Here is a 20,351-nt window from a genome sequence, read left to right as displayed (position 1 = left end):
GGGAGACTAAGTACAAGTGGGGACGCCTTTGCCAGCGGAGACACCCGCTACTGCCCCTGAGTCTCCGATGGCTTTGCCACGAGATTCTCCACCACGTGCCTCAGTTCTAGGGCGCCGTGGTAGGCACGATGACGAGACAGGCCCTTCTCGTCCACGGGCTCGTAGGGATTTCCCATCGCCTCCTGACTCAGCGATCCGAGCTACTGCTACTCCACCACCACTGATACCTACGATAGACGCAAGGTTTGAGGCTGCCATGGCAGATGTCGACAGGGTCATGGCCAACATGAGAGAGTTTCTAGATAAGGGCAAATACCCTATGCAGGAGGATGACGATACAGCACAGTATGGTACGATGAGAATTACTCGTCCCGAGCCCGTGCCAACTCCAGCTCCGATCAAGCCTCGTGCCACGGCCAGGATCAGCACCAGAGACGATCCGATCCGTGAGATTGTGGACGATATCTTCCGCTCAGCCCAGATCATGCGGGAGACAGACGAGGGCCAGGGAGAGACTCCGTTGCCCAGCTGGGAGCCGGGCGAGGATGAGGAGGAGGACCCCGATGAGGATGAGGAGGAGGACCCCGAGGAGGATCCAGAAGAGGACCCCCTGGCGTCACCGAGGAACAGTCGTACCGCGACTCAGAGTTCACAAATTTGATAGTTTTAGCTTGTGGATGTACTCCGGAAACGATAATTCGTTCCAATGACTATGTTTTTATCTATGTTGTTTCTAGCTAGCATTAGTACGGAAATGTTGGTCTCTAGGACGTTCCGCGAATAAAAACCCTTTTGTGATTACTTAACTAGTAAGCCGATACATCATAGGGAGTACTAGATAGACTTTACTTACATTTTGGGTTGACGATGTAAAAGCCCTCGATGAGGCAATATTCCATGATATATATATGACCCTAGCATGGGCTTTCTGCGACGATCTCGTATATGTTTTATGTTTCTCTACGGGTTCTTATTCTTCACGAGTCAGTTAAGAATATAGTAATTTTGAATAATGTGACTTGTGCATGCAACGGTTCCTGTTATATTTTAGTTTGGAGTTATGATAAGTTAAATTTGACAAACAGATCTTTATTAATTACCTTAGAGACTCCTGTATAGAATGCGTTAAAATGGGTGTTTGTATTGTACAGAATGCCGCCTAAACGAGGTCGCCCCTCTAGGAGGAACATTAACAACAATGGAAATCGTGATGAAATACCTGAGGGACGGCGAAACGACAGGGAACCTACCCCACCCCCTCCACCCCCTGCTAGAAGGACTGAAGAACTTTTTCTTCGACAGAATCCACCCACGTTCACTGGGACAGGCGACCCAGCCGAGGCCGAAGCTTGGATACGCGCCTTGGAACGTATCTTCACTTTCCTACACTGCACAGAAGAGGAGCGACTCTCGTGTATGTCTTTCCAACTAGCCGGATCGGCTGACTTTTGGTGGGAAGCCCGCCGAAAGACTCTGACTCCCGAACAATGGGCAGCATACACTTGGGAAGACTTTAAGACGGGATTATATGATAAGTATATTCCCAAAAGCTACAGAAAGAAGAAGGAGGCTGAGTTCTATAGCCTGAAACAAGGGAAGAAGACGGTGACAGAATATGACAGAGAGTTCTGCGATCTATCGCGTTATGCTCCACAACAGGTGGATACTGATGAGAAAATGGCGGAGAAATTTTGTGCTGGTCTGAGGCACGAGATTCGGATGACTCTAGCTAGTCATGGTGGACTCTCATACACTGAGTCTTTGAACAGGGCACTGGACATCGAAGCTGCGATGCCAGTAGAAAGGTTGGCTCCGCCACAGACCTCAGCACCAGCCAACCCACCTGCACGCCCTCAGAACTTTAAAGGGAAGCGCAACTGGAACGACCATAGAGGAAATGAAAACCAGACTAACAAGAGGCCATGGCAAGGAAATGCGCCGTTGGGACAATATCAGCAACAAGGACAAGGGAAGCAACAGGGTCCTACCCCGGCTGGAGGCAGCCAAAGACAAAATGAAGTTCCCCTTTGTCCAAAATGCCACAAACCACATCGTGGTGTCTGTAAGGCTGGAACTGACAGTTGCTACACGTGTGGCCAGAAGGGCCACTACTCCTCACAATGCCCCAACAAACAGCAGGGCGCGGCAATCAGGGCCACTTATGCCCAGCCCCTGCAAGCAGTTCAAGGGCAACACCAGCCCCGCCAACAACAGCCATACCAGCAGCAATACCAATACCAGCCCCGCCAACAACAGCCATACCAGCAGCAATACCAACACAAGAACCAACAGCGCCAACAGCAACAGAGGCGGCAACAATCATTGCCGCAGCAGGCGAGAGCCTTTGCTCTCACCCAAAACCAGCCCGAGAAGAACCAGGGAAACCTGGCAGGTATGGGCAAGCTTAAAGGTTTTTCCATAATGATTCTGTTCGATACTGGTGCCTCGCATTCTTTTATATCTGCCCCTTGCATAGATACCTTAGAAATCGAATCAGAACGAGCTAAGTGTGCCTTAAGAATCGCTACACCCTCAGGAGAAAGATCTACCACCACACATGTTTGCTCGAACGTAGAATTTGAAATAGGAGAACTTAAGATGGTAGCGAACAATCTTAATATTCTGCTCATGTGGGACGTAGATATGATCTTAGGAATGGACTGGCTAGCTGAGAATCACGCCACCATCCTTTGTAGTGAACGAAAAATTTCTATTCGACCACCTGGAAAGGAACCGACGGAATTTCACGGCATAGGTATGAAGAAAAGAGTACCAGTGATATCCGCATTACAAGCCAGAAAAGAGATGATGAAGGAAGGAAGCACAGCTTATCTCGTCTACCTAAACGGGGAAGCTAGTGAAGACAAGAAGGTGGAAGATGTGGCAATAGTACGAGACTTTCCAGAAGTTTTTCCTGAAATATTGCCAGGACTACCTCCAGACAGGCAACTAGATTTCACCATTGATCTAGAACCTGGATCTGCCCCAGTATCAAAGGCACCGTACAGGATGGCCCCAAAGGAACTACAAGAATTAAAGGTGCAACTACAGGAACTCTTGGACTTGGGTTTCATCAGACCCAGTGTCTCGCCTTGGGGAGCGCCTGTACTCTTTGTCAAGAAGAAAGATGGAACCATGAGAATGTGCATTGATTATCGAGAGTTGAACAAACTGACGCTTAAAAACAAATACCCTCTTCCAAGGATAGATGATTTGTTCGATCAACTCAAAGGAGCCAGTGTATTCTCAAAAATAGATTTAAGGTCTGGTTATCATCAACTGAAGATCAGACCAGAGGATATATCTAAGACCGCTTTCCGCACAAGATATGGTCACTATGAATTCATTGTCATGCCATTTGGTCTAACCAATGCACCGGCAGTATTCATGGACCTCATGAATCGAGTTTTCCATCCATACTTAGACAAATTTGTCTTAGTGTTTATAGATGATATCCTCATCTATTCTAAGAATGACCAAGAGCATGAAAATCATTTAAGAATCATCCTGGAGACATTAAAGACGGAGAAGTTGTTCGCCAAATTCAGCAAGTGCGAATTTTGGTTGAAAGAAGTAATGTTTCTAGGGCACATCGTATCAGCAGATGGAATCAAGGTGGACCCCGCCAAGGTGCAAGCCGTGCGCGAGTGGAAATCACCAACCACACCTAATGAAATCCGAAGTTTCTTAGGTTTGGCAGGATACTACCGGAGATTCATCGAAGGATTCTCTAAAATAGCGAGACCAATGACGCAATTACTTCGCAAAGGAATCAAGTATAAGTGGAACGAAGAGTGTGAAGCCAGCTTCCAAGAGCTGAAGAAGAAATTGACAACTGCACCAGTGCTAGCAGTTCCAGCAGCCGATAAAGAATACGTGATCTTCACGGACGCGTCCAAAAATGGGCTAGGTTGTGTGTTGATGCAAGAAGGAAAGGTCATTGCCTACGCCTCACGACAACTAAGGCCACATGAATTGAACTACCCCACTCATGATCTGGAACTAGCAGCAATTGTGCATGCTTTGAAAATTTGGAGACACCATCTATACGGAGTTAGATGTGAAATCTTCACTGATCACAAAAGCCTTAAGTATTTTTTCGAGCAGAAAGACTTGAATATGAGACAGAGGAGATGGCTCGAGCTCGTGAAGGATTACGACTGCGGTATCAACTACCACCCGGGAAAAGCTAATGTAGTAGCTGATGCTTTAAGTCGTAAAACTCAATCCGAGTTAGGACTTCTTCTCACTCAAGAGGACACGCTTGTAAGGGATTTTGACAAATTGAAGATAGAAGTGGTTCAGCCACCGGCAACGACAAGAGCAATTATTGCAACTCTAGTAGCCGTCCCAGACCTCAGAGAAAGGATCGTCAGTGCCCAGAGAGAGGATGAGAGCTTGGAAAAAGTTCGTCTCAAGATCCGAACAGGCACGCCAGGAGGCTACCAAGAGGCAACGGATAACGCAGTTCTTTTTGAAGGAAGATTGTGTGTTCCCTATAACGAGGAACTCAGAAACGAGATCATGAGTGAAGCTCATGACACGCCCTATACCGCTCATCCCGGAAGTACCAAAATGTACCAAGATCTAAAACAGAAGTTTTGGTGGGACGGGATGAAACGAGATATAGCCTCGTTTGTAGAGCGTTGCCTTGCATGCCAGCAAGTGAAAGCTTTACATCAACGACCATATGGGAAATTGCAGCCATTGGAAATCCCAGAATGGAAGTGGGAACATATAGCGATGGATTTCGTGACGGGTCTACCCAAGACAAATAGGGGCAACACAGCTATTTGGGTAATAGTAGACCGTCTCACAAAGAGCGCTCATTTTATACCGATTCCAATTACCCATGGATCGGAGAAACTAGCCCAACTGTACATTCGTGAGATTGTACGGCTACATGGAATACCAATATCCATTACTTCAGATAGAGATTCAAAATTTACTTCTAGATTTTGGATCAGTTTACAGAAAGAGTTGGGAACGAGATTAAACTTTAGCACCGCCTTTCACCCTCAAACAGATGGACAATCAGAAAGGACAATTCAGACCCTTGAAGATATGTTGAGGACAGTGGTGCTAGACCGAGGAGGAAGTTGGGAATCAGTGCTGCCGTTAATCGAATTCGCCTACAACAATAGTTACCAGGCAACCATTGATATGGCACCTTATGAGGCGCTGTATGGAAGGAAGTGTAGATCACCACTTTACTGGGATGAAGTGGGTGAAAGAAAAATCCTTGGGCCAGATGCAGTAAGCGAGATGATTGAGACCATCCGCCAGATTAGAGCAAGAATTAAAGAGGCCCAGGACAGACAGAAGTCTTATGCTGATACCCGACGAACTGAACTACAATTTCAGATTGGAGACAAGGTTTTCCTTAAAATATCACCCTCGAAAGGGATCATTAGATTCGGTGTTAAGGGTAAATTGAGACCCCGTTTTGTAGGACCTTATGAGATCCTTGAAAGAATAGGTCCCGTAGCGTATAGGTTGGCACTGCCACCTAACTTTGGAAACGTCCACAATGTGTTCCACGTGTCACAGCTGAGACGGTACGTGTTTGACCCCAAACACGTGATTCACCAAGATGAAATGATTCTTAACCCAGACTTGACGTACGAGGAAAAACCTGAAGCCATTTTGGACCGAAAGGTGCAAGAGTTAAGGAATAAATCGATCGCGTCAGTCAAAATACTGTGGAGACACCATGGACCGGAAGAAGCAACGTGGGAACTTGAGGACCAGATGAAAGAAAAATACCCAGAACTTTTCACATAGGTATGTAAATTTCGGGACGAAATTTTTGTTAAGAGGGGTAGTATGTAACAACCCGCTCTTTTATTATATTTAAATCCAGGAATACGATAATTATTATTTCATCTTTCAGTAAATCAAACCCAGTAATTATTTATGATTTAAATTCAGCTTATGACACTGGATTATATTCAATTAAGCAGGATTATTATTTTATTACCAAGTCAGTAGCTTCGCGTAAATAAAACCGCGATGAGAATTATTGAGTAAGCCAATAATTATTTATTTCAGATTCATAACTGACTTAGTAAAGTCATGTTAATTATTAATCACAATAGAATTAATTTTCTATTTTTTTTTTTTTATTTATTTCTTGAGTCGTGAATTTATTCCGGCTTGTGAAGAATTAAATCTACGATATTAATTTAGATATTATTCCGTGTATTAAATCTAGCACGCTATGCTCCCTCAGCCACTCTATTCTCACCCGTGCTTAGTTTTTATTACACTCTTACGTAGTCAAAAAAAAAATTTTGCAGCAAGCTAAATCTCAAGCATTCAACAGACAAATCTAATTTGTCAGCTGCAAATCTAATCTCATTAATTCTTCAACCAAAATCTCAGTTTTCAGCAGCAAATCTCATTTTTTTCAAAAGTACAGATTTCCAGCCGCAGCAGCCGACTTTCACTCACCAAAAATTCCACGTTCATAAACTCTATTGTCGCAGCAATTTGTCTATAAATTAACTCAAATGAATCAGTTTTAAAACCACAAACTTCAATTGCTAAATTCTAAAGTACAGAGTGTTCGTTTTGAGCAGAGTTATTTTTTCAGCAAGGTTCAGCAAAGGTATTAATTTCAACCTTCTTTCCTGTGTACACACATTACTATCCAAGACATATCAATCATTCTACAGTTTACATAATTTGTACGCATAAAAGCTTTCACAAGAAATCAGAATTAGAATTTGTATCTCAATAAGAATACAGAAAATCAAGTTTTGATTCCATAATCAAATCTTTACACAAACTTGAGTTTTATGTAAAACTAATTCTAATATACGAACCTATCGAGTGATAAAATGAGAGGGAAGATACGGTGGAAAGTCGAAGCCCTGCTGTCCATGGCGACGGCAGCACCAGGAGAGGCGGCTGCCGGATTCTTGCTGCCAACGGCAGCGGCTGACGGCGGCGCTCCTCCAGCGAGCTGCTGGCCGTCGATCGCAGGCCAGCCAGCGGCGACTCCGGGCGAACAGCAGCAGCTCCAGGCGGCGACAGCTCGACTCCCGGCGAAGCAGCAGCAGCTCCAGCGGCTCCCGTCGACCCAAGCGGTGGCCGTGGTCTTGACGCGGCAGCGGATCTGCTGCAAGGACGACGGAGGCAGCGGCGGCGGCACACCGCTTTGACAGCGGCGTGCGTCTGCTGTACCTTGTTCCGGCAGTCGTGAGAGAGAGAGCGGAGGCGACGGCGAGGCGGCGCGCCGGAGGCGGCGCCGCCCTCAGCCGAACAAAGGGAGAGAGAGCCGATGGTAGTGTGAGGATAGAGAGAGAGAGAGAGAGAATCGATAGTGTGAGGATAGAGAGAGAGAGAGAACCGATATTGTGAGAGAGAGAAGAGTGAATGTCGGTAGAGAGAGAGAGAGATAGAGAGGAGTGGGCCTTTCTCAATTGGGCCGGGTTTCAGCCGAGTTTGGGCCGGGTTTCAGCCGGGTTTGGGCCGATTTTGGACTCTCTTATTGGGCCTAGTTCATTTTATTTGTTGGGCCGGGGATTAATTCATTGGGCCATCTTCTTATTTCTATCTGGGCCGAATTTATTTAATGTTCTTGGGCTGGAATTTATTTAATTCTATTGGGCCTGTTTCAGATTTGTTTAGTTCAGCCCAGCTCTTAATTCGTCATTTGGGCCGATTAAAGTGTCTATTGGACTAAGATTAATTCTTTCCAGTCCACATTAATTATTACTTAGACTCCTATTATTTATTAATAATGGGTCTCGAATTTATATTACTTGGGCTCCTACGATTTAATTGATTAAGTCCAATGAAATTTATTTATTTAACCAATAAGAATAATTATTTTAGGCCTCTTTATTATTCCTAATTATTTTAATTAGTAATTAATATTACAATTTACTAATTATTTTTAAGGGTGATGATGGGCTCACTTATTGGGCTTCATGATTTTATTATCTTGGGCCTCATTTGTTGGGCTTTAGAATTTAATTGATGTTGGGCCTAATATTATTAATGCATTGGGCTTTGAATTTATTCATTTGGGCTCAAATTAAATTCCTTTTGGGCCTTGATTATTTTTATTTTAATTGGGCCTTCATAATTATTCTATTAAGTTTAATTAGAGAAGATTTTAAGACTTACTAATTATTAATTAGTAAGTGAATTAGATTATTTTAAGATGAGTAGATTATTAAAGATTAATAATCCGACCTCATAAGATGAGCTTTAATTCCTTAAATAGGATTAGCATCTCATAATTTAATTAAAGGAATATGAGTCATGCATAATCATTTCACGCATCCTCATTTATTGAGATTTTTCGAGAATTAGAATCTTATTTTATTTTCTCGGATTAAAGGTCAAGTACCAGAGTTAGAGCTAAACCGTGAGTCTGCTATTCAGGTAGGCTTTCTACGTATAAACTAAAATTATATATTAGAATTGTTAAGACTTTATGCTTATGAATTTAAATGATATTGTCAATGCCTAAATGCTTTATGTTTTATTATTAATTGCCTATCTGATGTTAATCGAATTCGGATTCTGGATGGGACCGCAAATCCCTTCGGAATTAGTGTACACCTTGTGATCGTGAGTCATCTAGCGGGTTGGCCGATCATAGTGTCCGTAGAGGGAGGCCTCCCTCTCGGCACGAGTTACTGATATGGTGATTAATGATATAAAATACCTGCGCGGGTTATTGATGAAAGAAATGATATTATGTTTGGTAAATACGAGTCTTTAAAGGAAAACCCTCGTATCTTACTACTGTTGAAAGGCTTGACAATAAAATATTATGCATATATGTAAATTTCGGCAAGTGTCCACTAAGTACTTTTGTACTTAGCCCTGCATGTATTTTTAAATGTGCAGGTTGAGCTGTGATCGAGGATGTAGTGTGCAAGCGGAGCTTTTGTCAATTTAGGACGAGAACCTCAGAGTGGAGTATATGTCTTCATACGTATACTCAAGTTATTGTTATTCCGCTGCGAACACTGATTATGTTAAGATATTATGTCATTTGTCGAACAATATGTATTATTTAATAATGTACTAAAACCATTGAGTACCCCGTTTTGGGATAATATTATGTACGGTCCCCTTGTGGCCTTCGTTGATATCTAGATATTTCGATCGATTTCTTTATACAAGTCGAGTCATCAAGAAAACGAATATGCCCTTTCTAAATCCCGCTCCTAAATTCCCTCCCTTAGTCACGGTTTTCCCGAATTTGCTATCCTTAGCAAGTGCGGTCGTGACAAGCTCGGTCAATTCACTTTTGACAATTCTATATTTAAGTGGATCAAAACCCACTTCGTTTTATATTTATGTAAAACGAAGATATATTTGCATTGTTTCTTATTAACCTTTTCACGTACAGAAAAAGTCGTTTGAAGATATATTTGCATTGTTTCTTGTGGTATTTGTAAGTAATTTCACAGTTACCCAATATTGGCCTATTTTTCTTACGCCAATATTTTTTTGAGATACTAATACATATTGTATATAAAACTATATATTATATTAATAAATTAATCAAATAATAATTAAACTAGTGCAAATTAGCCTGATTTGAAAATATATTTTTGTCTCATTCTTCACTCACAATACAATTACTTATCACTATTAAATATAGGAAAAATTCAAACATCGAAAGATTTAATTTTGTAAAAAAATTCAACTTGGTTAACTCACTCAGAATTTCCCCATCCAATCTATTTGATGACAAGAGACGAAGGGAATTCAAGTATTGTGAAACAAATTCAAGTATCTAAGAGATTTAAGATTCTCTAAAGAATGGCGAAAACAAGTCCGCCAAATGTTCGACAAAAAGCCCAGAAGAAAATAACTGCTTTTATCATACCGGGACTCCATCACAATCACTTTTCAAAGAAAACCCACAACGTAGAATGAAGAAAAATGTAAGAAAATCAGTAAAATTATTGCCGTTTTCTTCGTGTGATGGCTTATGGGGAGGCTGAGATCAATGCATCACGTAGCAGCAGGAAATTTTATAAACTCTAAATCACAAACTCACGAGTAGCAATAAAAAAACAACAATCTAAAGTCCGGAAAAGAACAAAAAAGCAAGAAAGAAAAGCTCATGATATATGCTTGTCTTGAATCAACTTCTCCTCTGTGTTGGAGTAGCTCTCTTCCTTGTCTTCTTCTTCTTGTTCTTGTTGTATGTATATCCAACACCAAAAAAGAATTCCACCAACCATCTTGGCCTTCCAAATCGAATAATCCAACAACCAATTCCAATTCCAACTATGATTCCACATCCATATCCCATCACCACACTTCTCCATCCAAATCCATCTATAAATCCATACTCTTCATCATCTTCTTCTTCTTCTTCTTCCGGCCACATCCGCTGCCCATTCTCCTCGTTGCATTTTCTAGTCAACGGAAATCCACACAATCCCAAGTTTCCCACGTACGAATCATTCTCAAATGTGGAAAACTGAGTAGATTGTGGTATTTTTCCCACGAGATCATTCATTGAAAGATTTAATTTGGCAAGAAATGTCAAGCTTGTCAATTCACTTGGAATTCCTCCATCCAATTTATTCGATGACAAGTCCAATGATTCAAGCACACTTATATTTCCAAGAGATGCAGGAATGTGTCCCATGAGATTATTTTGGGACAAATTCAAGTATCTCAAAGAATTCAGATTACCTATGGAATGTGGAATAGTCCCACAGAATTTATTGGAGGATAAGTCAATGATTGTAAAGGCTTCCAACAATCTCTTCAATAACTGATCTTGGCCTTTCACGGTGACTGTCATCTCCAGAAAAGCTTGAAATGGGCCACTAATCTCTCCATATGTTTGATTTTCCTTTACATCCATCATTGCTCTAAAATTCTTGAAATATCTTTGAGGTAGAGGCATTCCTCGATATATCAAAAACTTGCAACTTAGAAAACGGAAGGTTGCTTCGTGAAGGCAGCAACATGTTACCATCAAACTTGTTAGACTTCAAGACGAGCACTCGAAGCTCAGGAAGAGCTTCCATCCAAAACGGAAATTCATCTTGTATTCTATTATTTCCAATGTCGAGACCCTTCAGACTTTTGCAGTTGATTAAGGATTTAGGTAATCTTCCTTGCAATTTATTATCACTCAAATTGATGGACTCAAGACTACACCCTTCGATAAATATTGATGGAATGAGGCCACTTAAGTGATTTGCATTTAAGTGAAAAATGGCCAAAGGTTTGCTCAAGTTTCGAAAGCATTGTGGAATTATCCCTTCCAAACTGTTATTTGAGAGAAGAAGATATTCAAGGGATGTCAAGTTGCATAGTGAGAATGGAAGCTCACCATTTAACTTGTTGGAAGAAAGTTGTAATGCAATTAAATGTAAATTCCCAATAATGGATGGTATTGGACCTGAAAGTTTGAGAAGTCAGCATAGATATATATTATTTTAAAGACAATGAACATACATAAAAAAAATGGCACCAACATATATACATTTTTATTTAAAATTTAAGAGGAATGTACTTGAAATATACACTGAAACTTTATGCGTTTGGGAATATTTTGGTCATTAATTGTTATGCAATTGCAGTATTTTTATTTGCTAAAATACCCTGAGAAGTATAGATCGATTAGTATAGCACTCAAAGATCTTCTGATACAAATCATATTATATTCTTTATTCTCGTATTACCCATGCACGCCTCATATATTCAGTGGCATCTTAATTTAATACAGCAATTGTTGACATTGATCTATAAAATCCCCTAAATAAAACATTGATCTATAAATTAGAAAATACAGTATGGTTGAAAACAACAAATCCAACTATTGTTAAAGTATTTAGCTAATTAAACACAAGTTAATTATAAGAGATCACCAAACTAGGAAGCTGAGTACCGCACCGGATGTGGATTTTTTTTGTTTTCTTTTTAATTCCACATGTAGTGCCAACATGGCAATTGCTGGAACACATCAATTATTGATTGCGGGATTATTTTTGCAGGTCATAAACAAGAAAAAAATGGAACGATGGGTATTGTTTTGTAATTACCCTTAGGATGAGATATTTTTGAGAAAACGCTCAAACGATGGGCCAAAAAGTGATATTAATTTACCCCTAAATCAATTATTTAACAATCTTAATAAGAGAGATGTGGGAAGAGGAATAGTACTGTAGAAAGAATAGTGATGTGCTGGCATTTTTGTAATTTTCTGTTATTTGGAGGCTGATTTTTGAAACTATTGATTTATCTCACCTCTTTCTCCTCATAGCCGATGAGATGCTTTCTTTTTCCCCCTTTTTATTTTCTATGTTTTCTCTCTTTAGAAATTCTACTCCAAGAAATCAAATCTTCTGATCGGTGCAAAGTCAGATCAAAATCAACCCACTTGACAAAGCCATTACAGCAACAAAACCAAAGGTGATCTTATCTTCGTAAACCTGCTTTTATGATTACTTTTTTTTTATTAACCCTAGAACTATATAGTGATCACGAAAGCTTGAAACGAGTATAATTTAAGAAGTCAAAGAGAAATCAAATTATAATGAATGATTTTAAGAAATCAAAGAGGAAAGGGTGCTCCCTGTTTTACAGAAAATCATGTCTAGACCAGAGTTTGAGTGAGCTGCGGCTAGGTTTCTGGTGTTGATGGTGCTGATCGGAGGTGGCTTTCTTGGCTTCTGGTTATCGGAGAAGGATGGTAGACAATGGGGAACGGCGAGTCTTGGCTGAGTTAGAGCGAGTTGGGGCTGGGTTAATTGGGTTGTTGTCTGCAATTGACTGCTGATTTACAGGTCGAGGCGAGGATTGTGGGTCGACGATTTGGAACGACGGAGAGGTGTAGTACGATTTTCAGATTATTAGCGAGAAATTAAGAGAAAGGGAAGAAGAAGAGGGAAGAATAGCGGTTAGGATTTACTTACTGTTGCGAACATGAAGTGCAGAGAGAGATGATCGAAAGTGTGAGTGGAGGAGATGAGAAAATAGAGAGAGCTAAGGAAGGGCAGTATATTGTGAGGGATTTTGACTCTCTATTTTTAATTGATAATAATGGAATATAATTGAACTGAATCATGATATAGTGCATGAAATATAGTTGGGCTTGATGATTAGGATTGGGCATTAATCATTTATCTCTTGTCGCTTTGAGCTACATAAATTTGGTTATATAAACCTAACTATAACTATATATAGCCCAAAATTATCATTCAAAATATTCAAACAAACCACATCGCAAATCAAAATCCTACCTTTCCAATCACAATGAGAGCCATCACCCATTTTATATGGTAGTATTATATATATTTTGGGGATAGTTTAGTTTAGTTTTCTTAATTATCTGATGTGGGTCAGTTACTTGCTCTGGTCTCTTCTTTATGTTTTGAGCATATACACATCTTCTTTAATATAATATTACCTCTTATATATATAGATTATTAAATCACAGCTTCTTATTAATTTGTTCTAAAATCCAATGATATTACATGAAATGCTCAAATTTATGAATATAACTGGGGAATACTTAGCTACCTATTGGGTTTCACTTATTAATTTTAAATTGTTTATTAGACACATGCTCGTTCAGCGACATCCACTTCTTCAAAAGTTGCATATTCTTCCACCGGCCGTGTTGCGCTAGCATTTCGCGTTCTGTCTATTTGATCTGAGGTATGCTAATAATAAGAATCTAAGAAGTAGTCGTCGTCTGACCATTTTGATTTTAATGTAGTATTTTTGTCACGTGTGCCGTATTTTAACAAATTATTTAGTTTGTTAGTTTAGATAAAATTTTAATATTTGAACAATAACTTTACCAAGTAATTCTCTATAATAACAAAATTCAATTATATCATGAGCATGTCTACCATTAGGCTATTTTTCTCTTGTGCTCATCATTTATGCGAGACATTTTGCCTTCTTATGTAATCAGAAAGCTATTCCGCCTCTCCAAATTTCAAGGTGCATTTATTTTTGTGTTGCTTTTTTATTTGTGCACTCTTTCATTGTTGTTAGATGTGCATGGTCGTTTAGTTATAGTTCTCATTTATAGGTTTAGGAGACGGGGTTCATTACTCTAGGATTAGGCCCATACTGGTTTTCTGCCTCTAGCTTTTTTGGATTTTTAAGGTTTCATTACTTTGTGTTACTGGAAGATTGTTATCTTTGGTTTCTGATTAGTTTCAATTGATGCTCTCTCGGTTTGCTTGCCTGTGCTCCCACCGAGGTTCTTAGTTTATTGCAACGGTGGGAGTCAATATCTTAATTTGTTGTTATAATAGTATTCTTTTTTGTGTTTTATTTTGTTACATGTTTTATTATTTGATCGAGACATCGAGTGACTTCTCGTGTCTGAGTTCGGTCTCAATTTTCAGATCTTTTGTTAAGGATAAAAGAGGATGTGTACTTTCAACTAAAGGTTACTTACTCTAGAGTTTTCTTTATATATTTGTTTACGCATTCTTACTATTAATTTATTTTTTCCGTGTCTTTGTTTTAGACCTTAATGGTGGCAAGAGGCTTAAACTTAGTTTGTCACCTCTATTTGCGTTGCCAATTATTTTTAGGTCGTGTTCGCTCGGTCTTCTTACTCGGTCGAGGCATTTGATAGGTTCAAATTTATTTATGTTGGTCAAATTAAGTTTAAATTTGCACAATTTAATTTGACATAGAGGCTAATGCGAGTTCTTGATACAATTTATTGATCCACCTATGAGATTTGGCAATCCTTTAATATTATGTGGGTTTGTTATTCTTTTAATTAATTAATTAATTTATTTATTGTGGTTGGTAATTTTCATATAAGACTCCGAATAAATCAAAGAGGTGTGATATTGTAGGTGAGATTGGTTTAAGTATTCCAATCCTACAACAAACAAGTTATGATTTCATTTGTTTTCTTCATTTCTGATCTCTTTAAAACTTGTAAGAATTTATTGCGTATGTGCTCAAATAATGTTTTTTTGTCTCTTAACAATCATTTTGTTTTCATTTGCCATGCGGTGCTTGTGAAAATGGCCAAGTTTTGCTTGGCTAACAAATGTTGTAGCCTTATTGCTCCATATTAGCAATAGGAACTGTTATAGTATTTGATTAATGTTATTGTTTGAGTTCTTGGCAAAATCTTTTACTTTTTTATGTTGATTGTGAGTAAATTGTCTTGTATTTTTCACTAGATCGGATTTGTTACTCTAGGATTAGGACTTGGGTTATTGCCTCTAGCCTTTAGGTTTTTTAAGGATGTGTTACTTTGTGTTATACAAAGATTGTTATTTTCAGTTTCTGGTTTTGGACGGGTGCCCTCACGGTCCGCTTGTCTTTGCTCACATCGAATTTATTTGTTGTAACACTTTTCATCGGTTTATTGCACCTTCGGTGATTCACTATCCTACTTTGTTCAAAATAGTATTTTTGTGCTTTATTTTCTTTTCATATTTTGTTATATCACTGACTAAATTATTGAATTCTCAATCGTGGTCACGTTTTTTAGATATCTTGTTGTGGCAAAAAGATGTGTGCTTTCAAAGAAGGTTACTGATGAGCTTTCTTTGTTTTTTCTTTTTTTGGGGCTCATTTGTATCGGTTGCACACTTACCTTTAGTTTATTGGTTCTATGTCTTTGCTTTAGAGTATGGTGCATGGTAATTTTAATTCTTCTATAATGCATGTTGTGAGCTGTGTTATCACACTTGCCATGTATTTCTCAATTCTTTGTTGGTTATATTTGTTTTGGTGTGAATTTAATATTAAATCTCTATTCAAATGTCGTACACGGCCATGTGATAACTTCAAAACGTTTACGTTTTAGTTTACCTCATCCATCTGTTATGGCTATGCCAAATATTTTCGGCCGTGAGTGTTCACATGCTCTGACTACTCGGCCGAGAAGCATGAGATGTGCATAATTATATTTGTTGTGTGTATAGATTTGCACAATTCAATTGATCATTATGTGAGATTGTTTAGTAAGTGGTGTTGCTATTAATATTTTTATTAACTGTGCTTTGTAATTTTCAAATAAGACAGTGATAAAAAAGAAAGATGTGTGTTGTTGCTGTTGACACTGGTGGGTGTTCCAATCTCATAGGTGGGCTGCATGATCTAGGTTGCCGTTGCATGAATGTGTTAGCACTTGTTGCGAAATATGGACTCCGAGGTATTTTTCTCACAATGACTTGTAATCCAAAGTGAGTGAAAATTCAAAGTTGATCATTTCCTATTGAAAACAGTCATAATAGAGTTGATTAGCATGCAAGAGTTTTCAGAGCGAAAATTGAGTACTTGAAGAAAGAAATTGTAAAAGACTCGTTGTTTTGGGTGGTTGCTGCTTATTTTTATGTGGTCAAATTTAAAAAAAGATGACATCCACATGTTCATTAATTATGCAATGGTTTCCGAGCAAAATAAAGGTGAGTGTAAGGTGAATATTCTACATGAAACAACGATGTTAATAGTTGAATGATGTCATCAACGATATAGGATAGTATGCAAATACATTATTGTTTGTCATCATCATCATTATTATTATTATTATTATTATTATTATTATTATTATTATTATTATTATTATTATTATTATTATTATTACTTTTCAGACAAAATTGTCCCACAAACACCAACACTCAAACCAAGGGGTGGTGTAACAATCAAGCGAAGAATATTGGACTCATAAAGTGAAAAATTCGATGAGACTTTGAGGTAACTTTTGTATGTACTTGTACAATTCTGTCTATGACTTTTGGTCTATTACACCATGTCGATGATATTTTATTAACATTTTGAGGTTGTCTTTTGTGTGTACATTGTATATGCCTCAATGTAGCTTCCGATTGAATGCACTGTGTATATATGATGTATAATGTCTTAAAAATATTTAAGTAGTTTGTATATAAAATGTACTTGTGGATTGCTGCAATTTTTATGAGGTAGTGACTTATAGAAATTCTCTTACAAGTCATAGTATAATATGGCGGCACTTGGAAATGATTTGCCTAGCATCATTATTAATTCTATATTTCACAGAGCAACTATAGAAACACCGCGTCCTACGTGGTGTGAAATTTCTAGTATATTTATAAATAAGGCATAAAATATGCAGGGAAGGAACAAAATAACGTGTAATAAATTAGCTTATTTATCGCAAAAGCCACAAGCCTTCTAGTGTGCAACTTTAAAGCAAGTTTGCATTAACAAACATAGTAAAAGAACTAATGAACTAGAAACAGGCAATTTCCTCTTCTACAGTTCAGACAAAGAAAAACTACTTGTTTGTGGTGTAGGGGCATTTACTTTGGGTGATCGACAATGCATATATGATTGAGCATTTGAAGGATAACATTATTAAAAAAAAGGGTTAATTGCCGAAAAAACCATATACTTTTTCGATTTTTGGTTTTTTTCCATGACAAAAAAATCTGAACAGAAATCCATGAATTGAAAAATTTATTGTAATTTTCCCCCGCGTCCATTTTCCGGCGATCTCCGATGGAGCTCCAATCCAACGTGGCTGCCACATAACATTAATTTTCCACCTCACCTAAACCCCTAATTTTCCACCTCACCTCAACCCCATCAACAAAAAAAACCCTCACTTTCCACCTAATTCCTTCTCTGCCTGCGCTGGATGGGTAGCGCTGGATTGTCAGCGCTGGATTGTCAGCGCTGGGTTGTCAGCGCTAAATTTTACTTCTCTACTCTGGCGAGTTGTCAGCTCTGGCATATCTGGTGGCCTTGGTCAGCTCTGGCTGCCCAAGGTAGCCATTGAAAAGATACAATTTTCAGGCTGGATGGGCAGCACTGGATTTTCAACTCCGGATGGTCAGTGCTGGATTTTCAACTCTTGATTATCAGCACTGGATGGGCAGCGCTGAATTGTCAGTGCTGGGTTGTCAGCGCTGAATTTTACTTCTCTACTCTGGCGAGTTGTCAGCTCTGTCATACCATTCTCGGTGTGAGATACACGAAGGACGACTGGTATTCCACATCCACATTGTGCATGCGGTTGCAAAGCTCCTTAATTCGAGCTTCCAGTTAGGTTTTGGGACATTTTGCTCGACGAACCCTATGCTTCCACGAACCCTAAGCTTCAGATTTTGTAATTCAATTGTCAAAAAACCATAAAACGGCGTCGTCTCGTTCAATTCCCGGCGATGACACGCTGGAAATCCGATTGCCACCTCGGATTCAATTTGGGGAAAAAATGGACGCGGGGAAAAATGCAATAAATTTTCCAATTCATAAATTTCTGTTCAGATTTTTTTTGTCATGGGAAAAAATCAAAAATCGAAAAAGTATATGGTTTTTTCGGAAATTAACCCTAAAAAAAACTAGCTAGTTCAAAAGAAGATGCATGCGTGCAGATTTGATCTAGTTTCGAAAGATTTTATGTCAAGTTACAGAGGGAGAATGGAAGCTCACCATTTAATTTGTTGGAAGAGAGCAATAAATACTCCAAATTTGATAGATTGCCAATGGTGGATGGTATTGGGCCTGAAAATTGGAGAACTCTTTGTATAAATAACTTTACAAGGAGCAAAAGAATGACATTTTGTTTAAAATTTAAGAGGAATGTACTTGAAAACAAACACTAGAAACTTGCAGATAAAATATTGAAACTCACCATTTAATTTGTTGGAAGAAAGTTCTAATGTAACTAAATATGGTAAATTTCCAATGGTGAATGGTATTGGACCTGAAAATTAGAGAATCGCTCATATAATCACTTAAAAGATAGAGCATAATAAACAGTCATCTTGTTTAAAAGTTAAGAGGAATGTACTTGAAAAGTGAAAACATACACTGAAACTTGATGAGATTCATTTGTTAAGCACGTGAAAATCCAACTATTGTTATTTGTTAGAGTATTTATTTAACTAATTAAGCACAAATTAATTATATCTTAAAAATAATTATATCAGTCATGTTCTGTTTCATATTGGACATGCAATGACGAAGTAATTAAATAGCTAATTTGTATCTTCTTGCAAAAAGAGAAAAAATAGTTTTGCAAGCATTTCTGCCGAGTTGCAGATAGAGCAGGAAAGCTCACCATTTAATTCATTGGAAGAGAGATATAGTAACTGCAGATTTGATAGATTCCCAATGGTGGATGGTATTGTACCTAAAAGTTGGTAGCAAACATTTACAAGAATTACTTGGCAAATAATTTGGATATATAAGAATACCAAACTACTTTCTTTATACAAAGAAATGTACATAGCATTTCACCATATGTCACCTGTTGGAATAAATATCTTATTTAATGTCATAATTACTTTGGTAATTAATAAAATTAAATGATATTTTTGAATCTACATGTTGAGTAGATTAAATTGGTATATTTACTTATTTAAATATATAAAGAATTGAATAAGTAATTAATGCCAAAAATGTGGCGACGGTTTAAGACCGAAGAGACACGATGGTTCGGACATATTTATCCAAATAGTGCGTGTGGCAGCGGTTAAGGACCGAAGAGACACAATGATTCGGACCACATGTTGCCCAAACAATACACCCCTTCGGACAGAAGAGACACATCTCTTCAAACAAAAAGGGTACACCTCTTCGGATTGGAAAGTCACGTCCGTTCAAGGAAACCCTTGGAACACTATAAATAGGGCCCTCCAGAATGAGATTAAAAACACACCAACGAATTCAGATAATCAATTTGTCATATTAGTTTAGTTTACATACTCGGTCCCGAGTATCAAGCCGTTCGACTGGATAGCGATCTCCTAGTGCTAAGGACTCGTCTATCATCCCAAAACCGTTGTATCTTGGGGGCAATTACTGTAGATCCGCAAGCACAGAGCGGAAGTAATTTGCCTTACGGAGAGAGAATTTATTCTCGCCTCGGTTCTGCATCTTTTCCATTCATCGTCATTCTATTTTCTACACTACCAAATAACAATCGTAAGGCAAAATTAGTGTGGAAAGATGGCGACAGGAAGCAACACCAACAACAACAACGTTCCAACTGTTCCGGTCAACGTTCCAAATGCTCCAGCACCTGTCGAAAAGCCGAAAAAATTCTCAGGTTCTGAATTTAAACGTTGGCAATCAAAGATGCTTTTTTATCTTACTACTTTGAATATGGCTCGTTTTCTGAATGAGTCTCCTCCAACTGTGGGGGAAGACGAAACTGATCCGCAAGTGCATATCGCATATGATGCATGGCATCACAATGACTTTCTGTGTCGCAACTACATTCTGAATGGCTAGACAACACTCTCTATAGTGTTTATTCTAGCACCAAGACGTCCAAGGAGTTATGGGACTCATTGGAGATGAAGTACAAAGCAGAAGATGCCGGCTTGAAGAAATTTATAGTCGGTCATTTTCTGGACTTTAAGATGGTGGAT

General features: G+C 38.7%; 1 protein-coding gene across 1 annotated transcript; it reads right to left on the bottom strand.

The window, feature by feature from the left end:
- Nucleotides 1–10,120: 10,120 nt before the first annotated feature.
- Nucleotides 10,121–10,897, bottom strand: LOC131007866 (receptor-like protein 9DC3). The gene has a single exon (XM_057934780.1). It carries the CDS (start codon nucleotides 10,895–10,897, stop codon nucleotides 10,121–10,123), a length of 777 nt encoding a protein of 258 aa, XP_057790763.1.
- Nucleotides 10,898–20,351: the final 9,454 nt, after the last annotated feature.

Source organism: Salvia miltiorrhiza, chromosome 2 (assembly GCF_028751815.1).
Source record: "Salvia miltiorrhiza cultivar Shanhuang (shh) chromosome 2, IMPLAD_Smil_shh, whole genome shotgun sequence".
Taxonomy (NCBI): Eukaryota; Viridiplantae; Streptophyta; class Magnoliopsida; order Lamiales; family Lamiaceae; genus Salvia; species Salvia miltiorrhiza.
Note: the sequence above shows the minus strand (reverse complement) of the source record. Positions and strands in the feature narration are given on the sequence as shown.